This window comes from Haliotis cracherodii, unplaced genomic scaffold, assembly GCF_022045235.1.
Source record: "Haliotis cracherodii isolate W230 unplaced genomic scaffold, xgHalCrac1.p SCAF_7, whole genome shotgun sequence".
NCBI classification, from domain to species: Eukaryota; Metazoa; Mollusca; class Gastropoda; order Lepetellida; family Haliotidae; genus Haliotis; species Haliotis cracherodii.
Window position 1 is genome coordinate 28,867,666 of NW_027266330.1, and position 18,526 is coordinate 28,886,191.

At 42.0% G+C, this 18,526-nt stretch overlaps 1 protein-coding gene across 1 annotated transcript in view; it reads left to right on the forward strand.

Moving 5' to 3' along the window:
• Positions 1-6,098: 6,098 nt before the first annotated feature.
• The window catches only part of LOC139449116 (uncharacterized), a 53,271-nt gene continuing 40,843 nt past the window's right edge, over positions 6,099-18,526 (forward strand). Inside the window, exons 1-7 of the mRNA XM_071230599.1 lie at positions 6,099-6,348; positions 7,442-7,657; positions 8,527-8,724; positions 14,119-14,343; positions 15,010-15,234; positions 15,700-16,518; positions 17,938-17,993. Of these exons, the coding sequence (XP_071086700.1) occupies positions 6,099-6,348; positions 7,442-7,657; positions 8,527-8,724; positions 14,119-14,343; positions 15,010-15,234; positions 15,700-16,518; positions 17,938-17,993 (1,989 nt within the window). The remainder of the gene's footprint in view (positions 6,349-7,441; positions 7,658-8,526; positions 8,725-14,118; positions 14,344-15,009; positions 15,235-15,699; positions 16,519-17,937; positions 17,994-18,526) is intronic.

Consider the following 18,526-nt stretch of genomic DNA (forward strand, 5'->3'; position numbering starts at 1 on the left):
AATACCTACAGGTCGGATATTCTACCCCGGATCTTCACGGGTCTCTCATGTTCGATACAGAGTGTTAAGGATGAAGGCTGTTAAGATTCTGTACGCTTTGTTCTTTGTTTGTTTGTTGTTTAACGACGCACTCAGCAGTATTCCAGCTGTATGACGGCGGCCCGTAAATAATCGAGTCTGGACCAGACAATCCAGTGATTGATGTAATGGGCATCGTTCCACGCAATTTGGAAACAATGACATGCATCAACCGAGTCAGCGAGTTTGACCACCTGATCCTGTTAGTCGTCTCTTACGACAAGCATAGTAGCCGTTTACGGCAAACATGGGTTGCATCAACTAGTGTTTTGTCAGTATATTGTTACCATATAACTTCAATACTATCAGTTCGCCATATGCCGCTAAAGCAAAGTGTGAATTTACTGCTTTGGCGATTTTATTAAATCATTTTGATATGAAAAATATTTATCTCATAAAAAATATTCTTTCAGCGAACATCTGATACAAGTAATTGTGTTGTTTGGGACTAGACAGATAAACAGCCAGTATATTATTCAGGGCATGTGTTTGCTGACAATTAACAATGCAAGTTGAATCGGCTTTCACAAGAAGCGACAGTGACAAGATATGCGATGTAAAGATGAAATCCTTTCATGCTCGGAGATAAAGGGGTTTATCGGTGTTTTGAGTTGACAAATGTAAATTTACGACCTTCTACACAGTCTTGTATGTCAATCAATATGTCCTCATTCTGACGAAGGCTTTTTACTGCACTTTATTTATGTTGGAATTCCTACATGGAAGTAAAAATTATGTCAACTGTCTGCTTAAAACACCAATTCAAGATCAAAGCGATGTGTGATATATTCTTTATCGTTTACATAACATGACACAAGATGAAATTAAGAAGATAAAATATAGTCACTATTATGCAAGGTCAAAAAAATTTGAAATAATAAATTTCCAAGGAACATTTTTAAGAAGTTATTGTCGAAGTGAGTTTCATTTGATGGTACCCATGGCACACAAGGGTATCATAGTACATGTGATATGCATGTGCAGCATTAAACAGTAATGCCATTTCTCGGAAGATAATTACTCGGTATTGTTGTGCTTGTCAGCGTGACTGCATATTTTGCCGAGAAACCCACTTGGGAGATTACATGTTAGACGTAATTGATGATGCCCCAAGGGCAGGTCAAAGGTCAGATGACGACTGTGCCTTGTACCTCCAACTCCGTCTCCACGACATCAGCAACATAGAGCGACTCCCTCCATTGTGGATTACCGTATGGTGAAAGAGGTAAGGGTTTTATTGAGTTTTTCAATAATCTCATTGTAATAAGATCCGGTTTTAATTAAATATCATATTTCAATACTTTATTCAATATATTGTTGTAACTCTTGATCCATTTATGACAGGTGGCGGTATTCATGTCCGAGATGTAATGTAAAGCACTTTAATCTGGACCCTTTTAGCCCGGAAACCGCGCTTTCCGGACGATAAGTATATGTCACTTCTGCATAAATACAAAATTCCCACGTGGAATCCTGTGCTTGTGTGTGAGGTGACGTGGAAACGTCGCGTGTGTGTGTGTGTGTGTGTGTGTGTGTGTGCGCGTGCGTGCGTGTGTGTGATTGTACTAGTCCCGACTAATGCCGATTTTTTAGTCTCTTTATGCCGAGCGCCAGGCTGGGTAACAACAAGAAACTATCTTTAAACGTCCTTTGGTAAAACGCGGCCGGGAATCGAACCCCCGACCTTCCTCTCACCGGGCGGACGCTGTCCTACTAAACCACGGAGGCGGTTCCTATGCTGGCCGTACGATTTGACTAGAAGGATGAAGTGGTCTGGCTTTAGTGGTTTGGTTGATGGAGTATCCACCTACCCAAACGGCGTGGATGGTTGCGCACATTATCGATCACTGGATTCTCTGGTATTGTACACAAGTAGACTTATAATAGTGGGGCGGTTAAGCCTATAATTGTGCACTTCTGGTTAAAAGCACCAAACTTGGCACACTTATACATTGAACCATTGCGAAGATTTTTGGATATGGATCCACCTCAGGAGAGACCCCTGGTGGTAGAAAGTCCAAGATGGCCGCCAACGTGGCTCAAATTTCTAATGATATCAACATATATTCAATATATCAAACTTATCTGATCTATTTATACAAATTACCATTGTCATGTATTTAAGAGTTATCACAACAATCCTGTATATAATTAAAATCTAGCATGTAGCACCCGCTGGTGGTGATGAAAGTCCAAGATGGCCGCCAACATGGTTGAAATCTCCAATGACTAATCTATACTCATTATATCATTATTATGTGGTCAATCCATACAATTTATCACAGTATCTTTGTCAGGATCAATTGCAACAAAGCTTTATATAAATCTGGTATGCAGCGCCCCCTGTTGATGATGAAAATCCAAGATAGCCTCCAATATGTTTTAGTGTTGGCAGATATAGATTGTAGTGTGAGACGCTTGTCAAGCACCTGTCCCCACACATGCACACACGTGCTGTCTTAGCTGCCTCTTTGGGTGAAATGTTATCAAATGTCTGAGATGTTCATGAAGAGAGATTCTGCCTTTCATTGACCTTCCAAATAAACCAGTGAGAACGACCAACCGCTCAAGAATCTGCATTGTGTTGTGAGAGATATCTGCTGACGATGGGAAAGCATTGGTGACTTCAGAAAATACTTGACACGTATCCCAAGCATATGAACCGGCGAAGGCATGAAATAGTGACAGTGTCTTTGAATTTGAAAACTCTCGACTGTTTCAGTCAATCCAACTGCCATTCCAGCTCCTTTCATACGGCCATTGAATTGTTCATGTGCCACACCAGAGAATGTTCGTCGAGTATTGTATGTCACTAATCCGAACAATATTCGTGGTACAGCGGTGCACGACAGTAGGAGGAACAGCATACATATTGTAATACGTTATATTTGGTATAACAGTTAAATACAGATTCATTTTGGGTTGAGTACTAGTCCCATGCAGGATTCGAACCCACACTGCCAGAGTGAGACACCAAATGGCAATCCATTTGTCTGTCCGCTAGAGTAGTTGGTTGGTTTGTTGTTTAACGCCGCACTCAGCAATATTCCAGCTATATGACGGCGGGCTGTAAATAATCGAGTCTGGCCCAGATAATCCAGTGATTAATATCATGAGCATCCATCCACGCAATTGGGATCGATGACATGCATCAACCAAGTCAGCGAGCCTGACCACCCGATCCCGTTAGTCGCCTTTTACGACAAGCATAGTCGCCTTTTACGGCAAGCATGGGTTGCTGAAGACCTATTCTACCCCGGATCTTCACGTAAGGGGGACATATCTGAGAAATGCAAACCATTAATATGACAAGCGATGCTGCAAATTTTGGGAAATCTGCTTTTTGAATTGCACTCACCAAGCACAATATGCAAAGTTCTTGTTCAAGAACAAGGGGTCAGTAGTGAAACAGGGTCTGAACAGCTTACCTCGGTGCACACCAGTTTCTGATTTGGTTGGTTGGTTGGTTTGTTGTTTAACGCCACACTCAGCAATATTACAGCATATGACGGCGGTCTGTAAATAATCGAGTCTCGACCAGACGATCCAGTGATTAATATCATGAGCATCCATCCACGCAATTGGGATCGATGACATGCATCAACCAAGTCAGTGAGCCTGACCACCCGATCCCGTTAGTCGCCTTTTACGACAAGCATATATAGTCACCTTTTACGGCAAGCATGGGTTGCTGAAGACCTATTCTACCCCGGAATCTTCACAGGTCCAGTTTCTGAAAGGATCTTCTGTGTTCGCTTCTGTTTCCTTACATTGCACATATGCCTGATGTTGTAGCAGGGTGGGTACACATGATGAAGGAATCAGCAAATCTGCCTGAGGCAATTCCAGCAGCACAGATTGCAGTTTTCCATCTACTTCCGTCGGGACAGTGTCTGAGAATCCTGAAAACATCTATTTCAATATGCAAGTTTACCAAACATGATAAGGAACTTCATCATATTATTCAGGACAGTTCCACTGGATTGTTTTAGCAATTGTGTGTTTTGGTTCATCCAAGGCAAGCACATGCATCTGACCAGGATTCAAATGTTCAATACCCATTTTTATCACAATAATTGAATGCTGTATCAGAACATTGGCATATGGGCAATTGTGGTTGGAGGATATGTCTGTCTTGTTTTCCCAGTACTTCCTTCATGTGATTACCAGTTTTACTCATGGTGAGGCATTGTGTTAACACAATCCACATCTTGGGTCAAAGGTCCTTTTAAAACAGGATTGGGGTACATTAATATATACTGTGGGCAGTTTGAAAATGGTTTTCCTTGTTTGTGTGCTTTCTTCAGTCAAAAGAACAACATGTGATGTCCCCCAAGATCAAGTTTTCTTGTTTAATACCAAGTGAACTTGGACATGCATTTCTCGGTCTCAGTGATGTCTTTGTGTTGATGAACTTGTGCACTGAGATTTTACGCTTTGAAGACAAGATGTTCTGAGATAGTTTGGGATGCTTGAGGAATTTTTTTTTAAACCTGGTCCTTCGAATTTCATACTGACTACAGCTTTCAAAGAGGCAGGTACAGACTGCGTGTGTATGGCAGTTAGAAGGAAATATTTCCCTTATAGTTTGTTTCAACCTTAAAACATCTGTTGCTCGTTTCGTCATTCCTTAATGATTCAGAATCAAAACGGCATGTTTCCGTGCTGCTCCAATATCTTTATCAAATTCTTATATGACCTTTTTGCCTTGATTGTTATCTCTCAGAATTGGTCACACGATTCGATTCCAGTCTTGTATTATTTTCCGTTACAGAATTTAAACCAAGTTCATGCAGTCTAATATATTTTACATGTCTATGCCTGTACATGCGCTAGGTTCAAGTTTGTTTGTTGTTTAACGCCACACTCCAGCTATAAATACATACTATACATGAAGATATGATTATTTACAAAATCAACTTTAACTAACAAAATATATTCTTGAAAACTTCGAGACTGCTGTTTGAAGCGAAAGACTACACGCTGGTCAAGTAACAAAAATGTTACGAACAGTTTAGATTAACGAGCTAAAAGGGAAATTTACAGTTTATAACGAAACATTTTCAAGAGAATAACAAACGGCATGAGCGATATTAACTCCATAAATGACCATCTGTCCTTATGTTGCCTTGTAAGTGGGGAACTAACGTAAAAAGGAAGTCAACCGTTTATGAACGGGCCAGGCACGCATGATAAAGGGAGACAATTCGAGGTGAGGTCACTCTTGCATGACAATAGTTCCGTCAAAGTTTTATGCTCACAGCAGTGAAATATCAAGTGTTATGTTCACTGCAGTGAAATATAAATTTTTCACTTTCAAAGAAAATATCACTTTTCTCGACTTCGGAAAACTCAGTCTTTCATACTTAAGTATATAATAAATACGTTCATCATGACGCAACGAGCTGACAATTCTTTTAGCTTTGCCCGTTTGCGCTTAGACGGAACCCACTCGCAAAAAAGGGCCACGGGTGGGGCTTAGCTGGGCCGCGTCTATCATCTCACAGCTGACGATGCGCATAGTGAGCCGCGAACCAGCTTACGAGTGGGGCACGATTCGCTATTCGAAGAACACGTGTTGGTCACGAATGGTATTCTCTATGTACGGATATCATGAAGTCATAGTTCGCATTATGGCGTCATATTTTCGTCATTATTGACCAGAGTTTATATTATTATGACCGGCCGCCTCTGGTCAAGTCGCGAAAACAATGCATCTGAGATACCATACTTAACCCCATGGCGTTCGTAAGATAGATTTGATACACAAACATATTTCACCGAAAAGTTGTGGACAGGTAATAATAATTTCGTAAAAAATCGTACACCCAGTTAATGACTCATGCTCGATTAAACGCCCTGACATGTATTTCTTTCAGACCCTCTTTACCCCCGGCGTTTAATCTTAACTATGATAATCTCTAATATATGAAAAGGGTGTTGTTGTTTTTATTCCGAAGTGATATACCACTTGCAGGAACATGACGCCGCTGACAACGTGTGTTCTGGTGGTGACGTGTATGCTTCCATTCACACCGGTAAGGTCACGTGAGAACGGAGTTATGCCCAATTGGATCAAAGATACGTTTTGCGGTCAAGCCAAGGGAGGTTACTCCATGATCCCCTGGGACTGTAGCGGGTACCTACACTGCAGCAACGCCCACCTGGGGCCGGCGAGGTGGATTAACTGTCCCCCCGGGCTCAGCTTTGACATGAGCTCCAGGACCTGTGAATGGGACTCCGAGTCGTGTAATGCTGCAAAGATGGCGCGTAAGTTAAACAAATACAAAGTACTGGTATACAACAGCGAGGCGTCTTTTACGCCGATTTTAACAATATTCTAGCCATTGCGGATCGGGTTTGGTTTGGTTTGTTGTTAAACGCAGCACTGAGCAATATTCCAGCTATAGGACGGCGGGCTGTAAATAATCGAGTCTGGATGAGACAATCCTGTGATTGATAGCATGAGCATCGATCCACACTATTGAGATACGATGACATGCATCAACCAAGTCAGCGAGCCTGACCACCCGATCCCGTTAGTCACCTCTTTCAACAAGCATAGTCGCCTTTTACGGCAAGCATTGGTTGCTGAAGACCTATTCTACCCCGGATCTTCACGGGTCTTAGTGGATCGGGACAAACCAAGAAACGTCTTTACATATTGAATCCATGTGGAGATTCGAACCCGGGTGTCCGGTGGCATGTGGATCCGTTACCCTCTAGGCTCCCAACTACAATCATTTATTCTTTATCAACAGAATAGTTCAATAATTATGTTCGAATTATTATTTGAATAATATTCTCAGCTAGGGACACTTGGGTCAGAGATACAACTAAAAACAGAGATGTCTGTATATACACAGTCTGATGTTACTGAAATGTTTGATATCCTTTCGTCACACTGTCGCCATGGGTCTGAAGCAGTTAGGTGAGGTGGGGTAGCCTTATGGTTCAAAATTTCGCTCGTCACGCCGAAGGCCCGAGTTCGATTCTCCATTGGCTACAATATGTGAAGCCCATTTCTGGTGTCCCGCGCCATGATATTGCCGGAATATTGTTGAAAGCGACGTAAAGCAACACACGCTCACTCACTCACTCACTCTGAAGCAATTCCGATGCGATGTTAAATATTAACTCACTCACGTGCATGCATTAACATCATGAATGAGACAAATGAAAAGTAGAACATTTATAAATCCAAGACATATCCAAGTTAACTATTTGACTTCGAATGTGTGTATAATGCAATTAGAGAATCATAAACATAACGATGATTTAAATAATTAGATTTAATTAGATAATTGTCTGATTTTTTAGGCTGCCATTTTTATGCCACCTGAAACGTTTGATGTTCTGTCAGAGGTGGCTTCCAAATGGTGCGTCAAGTTCCCCCAGCTGGTGTTCGACCACCCCGGCAGCTGTGCCCTGTTCTACAACTGCTCCCGGGGGTCGGGCACTACCCCCAAGGCTGGCCTGCTCCTGTATGAAGACGAGTGTAAATACCCCACTCTGTTCGACCCGGCTTCCGGTGGTTGTCGGGAAAACTCGGCGACGTGTAGGAATAAGCCAGCTCGCTGTAAGTATCTGTCCATCTTACTCTATCTATTTGTAACCGCAGGGCAAAAGAGAAAATACACTGAAAAATTAAATTTGACCAAATAATTACAAAAGTTATCAAAACGTTTCTAGGTTGAAAACAGTCATCGCAACAAATGCTATAATTGTGTGGCTAGGAACTTGAGTAAAAAGTTGTTTCAAAGTAGAAATATTGAAATATGTTGCACGTATTAAATCATTATCTACACAGTCTAAAAGTATGTGTTTCATTGTAACTTGACATTGACAAGGAATACACAGGGGAGCATCTTCTCCCTTTAAAAGGAAAGCATGAGTAAAATGTGAATGGCCTATACGGCATCGGCTTAAAACAACGTCATCTCTACGACAACCAACACCGATATTGTTATGACATATAAGTGGTAGAATATTGTACAGCTTGTTATTGGTTTGAGTATCCCAATGTGACTGCCAACATGTATTAACATATTGCCTAATAACTCACTGAAACCTGAAGTCCAAAACACAACTATATATGATACCCCCGTATTAGATACACCACCGTCGAATAACCGTTTCTTCTTTGTTTCATTTTAAGCGACCAGGTTCTGTACAGTAACTGCATCATTCTGAAATATATTAATAGACAGACATATAAGGGGTATTCGGATGGGGGAGGGGGGAGTGGGGAGTGGGGGTAGTCTTTTAACTGTCTGAAGCATAGTTAAATGTTTTCAAGAATGTTCTGGGTCCATCTAAAAAATCCCAGCCTCCTGGTAACTATTGTCTATTTGGCAAATCAAGCAGGTGAAAGGAAATATCAAAAAGGATGCCTTATGTAGCAACTAAGATACTTGTACATCTTTAACAAATCTTTGTTGTATCCAGGCGATTACGTGACGGAGTGCAGCCGCTCTGTCGACCCCTGCGCGACCCTGGCGAACGGAGCCCACCCCGCTCCAGGCACCCCGTTCTCCAAACACTACATAATGTGTGCAGGGGGTCAGACACTCAACACCCTCACGTGCGATAAGCAGGGCTGGGTATTCGACCCGGAATGGTCCGTATGTTCTAACTCCATTCAAGGTAAGGTTTTGTGTAGAGAGTGAGTGAGTGAGTTTTGATTAAACGCCGTATCGGCATTAGTTCACCCTTATAGCGAGTTTGTGGAGAAAAAAGCGACGAAGAGAATTGCGGGTTGATAATTTTAAGAGTAACTGTGCCTCCTACTCCCTGGTAATTAGTGTAATGACAGGTGTATAAACACTGAGATCGATATACATATTGACCCGTGAAGATTCCGGGGTAGAATAGGTCTTCAGCAACCCATGCTTGCCGTAAAAGGCGACTATGCTTGTCGTAAAAGGTGACTAACGGGATCGGGTGGTCAGGCTCGCTGACTTGGTTGAAGCATGTCATCGATCCCAATAGCGTGGATCGATGTTCATGTTATCAATCACTGGATTGTCTGGTCCAGACTCGATTATTTACAGAATATAAGTATCCTGCCTCCACTTCTTTCAATGGGACAGCCTCCTCGTCGACGGTGACATTACAACTCCCTATCTTAATTTTTGTATTGAAGAATTGGAAATTACACCATTCTGATTCGTAGCTCTGATTGAAATACTACTTCTTTTTCAGTCAATGTTTATTTCGAAACCAGAACTGATTTTGACCTTTGGTGTGTGCCGAACTCACTCGTTCAACACACTGGTACACGTCGAAGACCCGCATCATTTCGCTCTTTCACTCACATCAAGCTGACACGCCGTGATATGGCTGGAATACTGTTGAAAGCAGCGCTTAACAAAACTCACTCACATCGGTATTATACACCTACGACACGATATATAATCTGCTACATAATTCATATATTAGCGACAAATACATAGAACTGAGACACTTGAGTTATTAAGTTATCAATCTCACTATAGTACATCTAGACTAACATTTAGTCCAAGAAACAAAATTATCTCGTTTGAAAATATATATCCACAAAATAAAACATAAACTTAAAATGGAGTCAAAACAGCTTGATGGCAGCGCCTAGAGCTAATGCAATCTAGACTTGCTAACTTATTCCAGACTTGAATTGGATTCCTTTTTTAATATATTCTCTGGAGTGGGAGACAGCGTAACGCTGCAAACATCTGTTGTGACATCAAACTGTTTCATTCTGTTGTAAATATTCACATTCATATCCTCGGGCGTTGCAGGTATTTCCGTTTTAAACAATGAACATATTCTCACGAGTATCTGAAATGGATAAAAGTGACGTTGTCGACAAATGGCAAACAATCCTACAAGGTGGGTTTTTAGGCGACAAGCGAGACGTTCTGTCAATCCTTGTCTGATTAACTGGCGGGCCTTCTGACAGTATAATAGCTGATTCGTGACTTTAGGGATCCCCTTGTTCACAGGTGAGGTGAGTTGAGGTGAAATGGGGTTAACTTAACGTTCAGGATTATAGCAAGATTAGTGTGTGTCCAAGTCCGGACTTGTGCCGATGGTTTTATATTGCTCACCCACTGAGACACCATCATCCGTAACAAAATAGATTCCGCACTCGATCTGTCCTTGTTTGTTCCCTTAATGCCGAGTGTCAGGCAGGGTAACAACAGTTACCATTTCTTAAGGTATTTTGGTATGACGCGGCCGGGGAGCGAACCACAGACCTTCGCTCTCCATGCCAAGACTGTACACTCACAATCTCATTAAAATCAGATATTGGTTTTCGACACGCTTAACAAAGATTTGAGGACATCCCATACAGGTCACGTCAACGACCTTTCGCGAACTTTGATCCACCAATGAAATGACTAACAAAAGGTCGACACGAGCGAATCAGAAAACAGCTTTCTTGAGCTCTGCGGCACAAGTTTCACACTGGCGACTACGCTTTGATATATTTTGACAAATTCTTGATCCAAAATTTGTATCCGAGGTTGTATGGCAGTACTTCCCATCAGCAATGCAAAGTCTCTTAAGCTTCCCTTCAAATGTTTGTCCTATTGAAGCAAGAGATGGATGATGGTAAAGCTTGTAACTGTCGCCCGGAATACCGCGTGTTAACCAATTCGAGGATGCATGGTTAGAAAACACATTCCGACTGTCACAATCACGATCTGGTAAGCGACGCTTTGATTGGTCGGATGAAAGGTGTTCTCACGTGACCTGTGTCCTCATGGGATGGGATGTCCTCAGATCTTTTTTGACCAGTAGTGAGAACTAAGATCTGATTTGATTGAGATTGGTATCCACTAGACCACGGAGGCGGTCACCGCTGTGTAGCACAGACGTAGACCAGACGTAAGTCTCCAGGAACTAGTTTTGTATTTAACCGAATTAATTGTGATCTCAATTTCAAAGTCGTTGTGTCGAACTCTGATGCTTCAAATTATCCGTTTTGTCGAACTGTTTCTTGACGTTAGGGATCTGTTTTTATCCCCCGCCCCAACGGGGGATATAGAAATGGGTGCCGTCCGTGTGTGTGTGTGCGCGTGTGTGTGCGTGTGTGCGTGTGTGTGCGTGTGTGCGTGTGTGTGCGTGCGTGCGTGCGTGCGTGCGTGCGTGCGTGCGTGCGTGCGCGTGTGTGTGTGTGTGTGTGTGTGTGTGTGTGTGTGTGTGTGTGTGTGTGTGCTTGTGTGGGTCCCGAAATCGTTTCCGGAGCGTAACTCAAAAAATATTAAATACTTTCTTACTAAACTTTGCATGTCTACCAGGCACATACTGAACTGGCCATGGTGCCTTTTGCTATTTAGGAATTTTATCATTTTTTACGTTTCCATGGCAACAAGTTGGACTTAGGTTCTATAAGAGTAGAGTTTGTTTCTGGAGCATAACTCAAAACCCATTCAATACTTTCCAACAAAAACTTTGCATGTTTACCAAACACATACTGGACTGGTGCCTCTTGCTATTTAGGAATTTTATAATTTTTTATTTTTTACGTTTCCATGGCAATGAGTTGGACTTAGGTTCTACAGGGGTGGTGTTCGTTTCCGGAGCGTAACTCAAAAACCATTAAATACTTTCTTACTAAACTTTGCATGATATATAGCACTTTTAGAAATTTTTATTGTTTATGTTACCATGACAAGTTGGATTTAAGTTTTAATATAGGATTGGTTTACTTAAGGAGTATAACAAATAAACTGTTAAATATTTCCTTGCCAAACATTGCATGTCTATATATAAAGCGCATACTGAACTAGTGCCATTTGATATTATGGAGTTTTAGCAATGTTTATTTTAGAATTTCCATTGCAGCTGATTTGACATGGGCTAAAAGAAATGTTGGGTCAGTTACTTGGTTTGGTACCATAACGTGTTAAATTGGGCGGGGGATATAGATGACTTTGTCAACTATACGCTTGTTTCGAAAGTGTCGAACACTTGGTTATTACTCGATTATTTACAGACCGCCGTCATATAGCTGGAATATTGCTGAGTGCGGCGTTAAACAAACAAACAAACAATCAACAATGAACGATATATCTGTAATATGAATAACAGAGGTACACAGCATGTGACTTCATTTAGCCCAGACAAACAATGAAGACGCATAGATTACAACCGAAAACACGATGTGGATTTTCTTTCTTTCTTTTTTTTAAATCTTTATAATAGCATTCAGGAATACGTTTGTATTGTGACATATAGATACTTTCACCCGAGACTCGTGAAGATTCCGGGGTAGAATAGGTCTTCAGCAACCCATGCTTGCTGTAAAAGGTGACTATGCTTGTCGTAATTAGAAGAGGCGACTAAAGGGATCGAGTTGTCTGGCTCGCTGACTTGGTTGATGCATGTCTTCGTATCCCAATTTCGTGGATCGATGCTCATGACATTAATCACTGGATTGTCTGGTCCAGGCTCGATTATTTACAGACCACCGTCATATAGCTGGTAAATTGCTGAGTGCGGCGTTAAACAACAAACCAACCAACCAACTTTAACCCGAATGCCTTTTGATATCACATGCACCAACATGAGTCGAGAAAAGTTCCGAGGCTTTTATCGACGACTGTTGTATATTTTCGGTATTAAAAGTCAAAGGTGCCATTTTATAATTATGTATCCTTCAAAATCATTCTCCCTACTTTTTAGTTTGTATGAGCATGCGGTGTCTTGATTGTAAAAGGTACAGCAGGGCCCACTTGCACAAAGCGATCTTACCCCTTAGATGATCGGAACTCCCATACTTTAACATAGGCTTACAATAGTCGTAGCTCTAACATCGTTTTGTGCAAGTGGGCACTGGGCCCCGTTCCACAAAGCGATCTTAGCGCTAAGGTGATTGTAACTCCCATTCTTTAACACTTGACTTACGACAGTCGTAGCGCTAAGATTGCTTTGTGGAACGGGGCCCTGATCAGCGTCAGTGGCAGAGAGATTGGTGATGTCATTTGATTGTGATGCCATGCTTACCGATGACGTCACAATGACCTAAAAGGCATTGTTATGTATTTAATGTATTTAGCGATATCGCACCCATATGAAGGCATTTAAGCGAGTTTTGGATGACGAAGAGAGATTGTTAGCTGAATATGTCTGTATCATTAATATCATTTATATCTAAAATGGATAGAATCATCATTAATACGCCCGCAAGTTATCAGACATGAGCGGGCCACTGTAACTTGGTAATGCCCTCATATTGCTTGACGACGGGCCATTATCACAGCCGTTGTTAGATGACGTCATAGGGATAGATGGCGTCACGTTCAATAGTGACGTCATCTGGTTTGTTCAATGACGTTTCCATGTTTGTAAAGGTTGGTCAGTGTCATTCGTGTAGATTGCAGTAAATATTTCAAAACCGATATTGTTGTTTCTTTTTATTTGATAACAAATTCCATTCGTTTTAGCTATGATAAAAAAGAAACGCTATTTTTTTCAGGGAATTATCATTTGCAGAAGCCCTCGGTCTTTTCAACTGCCCTCATTCGTCGGGCAGTTAATGAAAGACCTCGGGCTTCTGCAAATGATAATGCCCTGAAAAATAGCGTTATCCTTATAACTATTGGAATAAAACATGTGGTATGCGAGTCTCTGGCAAGCGTAATGCATATTTTGTATTCCTAAAATATGACATTTATTTTACGGAAATATACGAGGGTAATAATTTCTTGCTCATATAATGTCCGCGTCTGAATATAGTGTTTGAGCGAACCGTCTTATTTTTGATAGTGCCGAATAATATTCTGCCAAGTATGTCTACAGAATCACCCACACTTTGGGGAGTCCCTCACAGAACATATTGTGCATGTTGGTCAATCGCGGATTGGGCACGCAGAAATTGCAGAGATATATGCAGCAAAGAAATAGTTGCTGCTATAAGATTTCATTTGCATATTTATTGGTGTATTGCATCGATAACACCTTCAAGTATATGATGAAAATGTTTACGTAAATTGCTAACATTCGCATATCTCCTGAAAGCTGTTACAACATTGATTTTGGTCTCTGTTATAGATTCCATTAACTCGTTCTGCTCGAAGAACCCGATGGCGCGCTTCCCCGACCCTGCTGACTGCGCCAAGTCCTACGACTGCACCAACCCCCAACATCAGATGGGGCTGCAGATGTTCCAGAGGGAGTGCGACTACATGCACCTCTACGACCCAGGCAGCAGCTCCTGCGTCATGTTTGACAAACTTACAGTACCATGTGGCGATAGATTTGAACCCAGAGCACCGTGTGAGTTGTATATTTGACAAAAGTAACGTTCCCTATTCAGCCCATGCCGTTGTATTTGTTTACGGGATATTGGTTGTCAAAATAATTATATCGATGAGATTATTAGAAATAAAATGACAAAAACGTTAGTCTGTAAAATTCATCGCGGTAAAGCATAGTCGATATATACAGAGAATCTCACCCGATTGTCTTTTGATATCAGATATATCAACATGAGTTTATAAAAGTGGGAAAAGGTTTTCCACTTTTATCAACGAGTGTTGATATATTTGATATCAAAAGACAAGAAGGTGAGATTTTATTTATCATCCAACATCATTCCTCCAACTTTTTTCAGTTTGTAGACAGTAATACAAAGCCTCTTAAGTGTGAAAAGAACTGCTAACAGCTTCAGTAGCAGAGCCATTAGTGATGTCATTTGATTGTGACGTCATGTAACAATGACGTCACAACGGTCTGCAAAGCATTGTGGTGCATTTTCATTGCAGCGATATCTACAATGTAGATATAGCTTGATCTCACCCAAGCGATATCTCCTGTGGGAGCCAGTTTTGGATGATAAAAACCCGTTTCAACGTTTCACCCTTCATTGTTTGTATAATCATGTATATTGCATTTAATTTCGTTTCTTTTATCAGACAGTGAGTTTACATTTTATCATTCCAGGTGAATATAAAGTAAAAGACTGTTCGCAGTCCCAGTACTGCATGCCGTGTTCAGCAAGCTGCGTTGGGCTCCCCGACGGCGACGTCCCGTACCCCAGCATGCGCTACACCCGCTTCCACCTCCACTGCCGGAGCGGGAGGACGGTGGCGATCAAGGAGTGTTCAAAAGGGGAGGTCTTCTACCCGGAAATAAGTGCATGCAGCACAACGACGCTGCAGCTTGCTGGTACACTACTGTTCAAAACATGAGTCCCATCCATCGCGATCGGGTCATGACAATCGATGTTCCCGATTGGACAGATCCAGTCACAGGTCGCGACCGTACCGCGACCCGATCGCGATATGCTTACGAACGAGGGGGCGTTAATTTGTAGATGAATTTATTGAAAGTTAATCACGCTTGAACACTTTTCATAGCCGATCGTATCGGCTAATAACGGTATCGAACCTGGATCATAGAAACACGAGGTCGATAGTGTGAGAGATGCCATATATATCTTTAGGTAATGATGATCCAAACATAGCTTATTAAAGAAAGAGGAGGTTTGTCTTTCCTCGTGTAAAAGTGAATCATTAAATAATTATACCAGTGTTTTCAATTTAAGGCTTCAACCGCATCATTCTTAAATCATTTTTATTTTATTGATGATCATCCCTTTCAAATTTCAAAACAGCAATCTTGTTTACGCAGGAAACCCTACAGCAAGCGCCACGACGAGACCCACATACATCTTCCCCGCAGCTGCGACTACATCTACAGTGGCGCGCCCTACGTCAATGCCAAGCCTGGCAATTGCAGCAACACGCGATCTCATCACTGCAGCTCCTCCTGTGGCGCCTTCTCTTACCACCACCACTCCGCATACAACCACACCCTCTTCTACATCAACAACTCCGCCCACCACCACGACCATTTCTACATCAACAACTCCGCCCACCACCACGACCATTTCTACATCAACAACTCCGACCACCACCACGCCAACGTCTACATCGACAGCTCTGCCTACAACGACGCCCACTTCTACATCAACAACTCCACCCACAACCACCCCCATGTCTACATCGACAGCTCTTCCTACAACCACACCCACTTCTACATCAACAACTCCACCCACAACCACCCCCACTTCTACATCGACAGCTCCGCCTACACCAACGCCCACTTCTACATCAACTCCATCCACTACCACACCCACTTCTACATCGACAGCTCCGCCAACCACCACGCCCACTTCAACATCGACATCTCAGCCTACAAACACGCCCACATCTACATCAACAGCTCCCCCAACCACCACGCCCAGTATTACGTCCTCATCACCGCCCACATACTCGCCAAGCACTACCACTTCATCTACAACTGAATCTACAACTACTACGTCGACTGCAACACCACCTAATACGCCCCCGCAGTGTGGTTGTAGAGAGGAACTGATGTTCATGAATCAGTCGCTAAGCAACCTTGCTTCAGACGTCATTTCCATCACTGCAAAATTAAACGAAACACGTAAGTGTATTTTCTATAAATGTATGCAAACTTGATCATATTTAAACATTGTACTTTTGTTCCCTCACAAATCATATGTGATTCAGATATAACTTCACTGCGTTTAACTCAACAGCAAATATCGACCAAATTACGTGGAATTGTGTGATGCAGCCAATTTATAGCAAGAAAATCATTTGCAATGTCCGATCAGAACAAAACTGCAAGGCGTAAGAGGCGGTGTCTTAACATGAAAAAAACACGAATCGATTCTTCGATGGGGATGTCTTTTTAACGGGTATCATAGTCTTGTTTTGGTGAATTTTTCCAAATGTATAATTTCTTTGGCAAGACAAACAAAGAAACCTTTTTTTGTAGACAACATCCAACGATGTTTACCTAAATACAATGGGGGCGGCTGGGTAGCCCAGTGGTTAAAGCTTTCGCTCGTCACACCGAAGACCCAGATTCGATTCCGGGCATAGGTTAACGGCAGTTTACGAACTGAATGTCGATTTCGGAACGCGAGTTTGATTGGGCTATGCACCGACTCGTTAGTCCTGCTAAAATATAACTCCATAATTTAAGCCTAGTTTGGCAAGGGTGGAAACTGGACTTTTATTATCAGTTAACTCCCTTGCCTCGGGAAGATGGATTTACCTGCATAAAATGCACATTGAGAATGGCCAGCGAGTTCCTGGCTCAGACAACAACTACAACAACAATAGTGCGACATCCTCATTATGATGATAATGATAATCATTGGAACCCTTGGGTTCGCCAGAAACCTCTCATCGTGGGTTTGAATCCTGGTTCGCCCCGATTATGTTTCTAGGTTTGTCAGCACCATACCCGTGCTCGTGGGTTTTACCAAAGTGAGAAACGTCTGAGACCTGCATCACTTCGGGCTTTCCTCCCACATTAAGCTGACATGCCGTGATATAACTGGAATTTTGTTCAAAGCGACGCTAAACCCATCTCATTCACTCAAAAGCTTACATTGGATTGCTTTGGACATCACTTATAATGGAATACAACTCCGTTGAATACACATTTTTGTAAAGTGTGTGATAGTTATGCCTTGGAGATGAATTCCAGGCACACTATATTTTCAACTCCTGCAGTTATTTAACTGCTATAAGATATCTACCAAAAAGAAACTCTATGATTTTGTTAACATTATAACATTTACCTCTGTGCATTGTTTCTTATACCTCATGAGCTGATAAAGTGCTGTTCTGACTGATTTCGATGGCTTTGAAGATTGACTTTTCTGTCCATGCTGATGTGTGTTAATGTGGAGAAATATTGTAGCTGAGTCTGGATGTAACGTGATTGTACTTCAAAGACCGAAAAGTTTGGAATCATAGGTTTTTGTCCATGGCTTATGAAGGTGTTATATTGCCAAGCCTCTGAACATTCTTTGTAAATTGCTTTCAGCGCCAGCTCCATATGATTGTCTAACGCCACCGGGTGTTGCATATGCCACAGCAAAGGTAATAATAATAATGAAATCAATATAGACCAACACACATGTTCTTGTCCTTTTTGATAAATCCATTAAAATCATTTATATCATTGAATATTCTGTCCCTTTTGACATTAATGTGATTGACAAGATTGAGGAAAAACATGGCAAATAAGCGGACCTCGCATTCGAAATGTCACGCTTGCAACCCAAGTACCACGTTGTCCGAATCCCCATTGTTCTCGGTGCCTTTGGTTTGGTACTTCCCAATTTGTTGACTGACATTGGGAGAGTACCCGGGTTTGCTACCAGGAATACAGCCCTTCTGACAATCTGGGTAATGCAGAAGGCTGCAGTGTTGGGGAGTCTTCACATTCTCCGAAAAGTTCTGGGTGGGTTTGACAAGGCAGCGCTTCCTGGGAGAAGTCCCATTCTCTGTCTGGGCTGTTTGTAGAGGGGGCAAGGGCCCTGAGCTGATGATGAGCCTAACCAGCCTGACTGTGCCAGGATCACCTAAACCCTCATTGCCGCATTTTTTAAATTTTAATCTGTAAATAATAA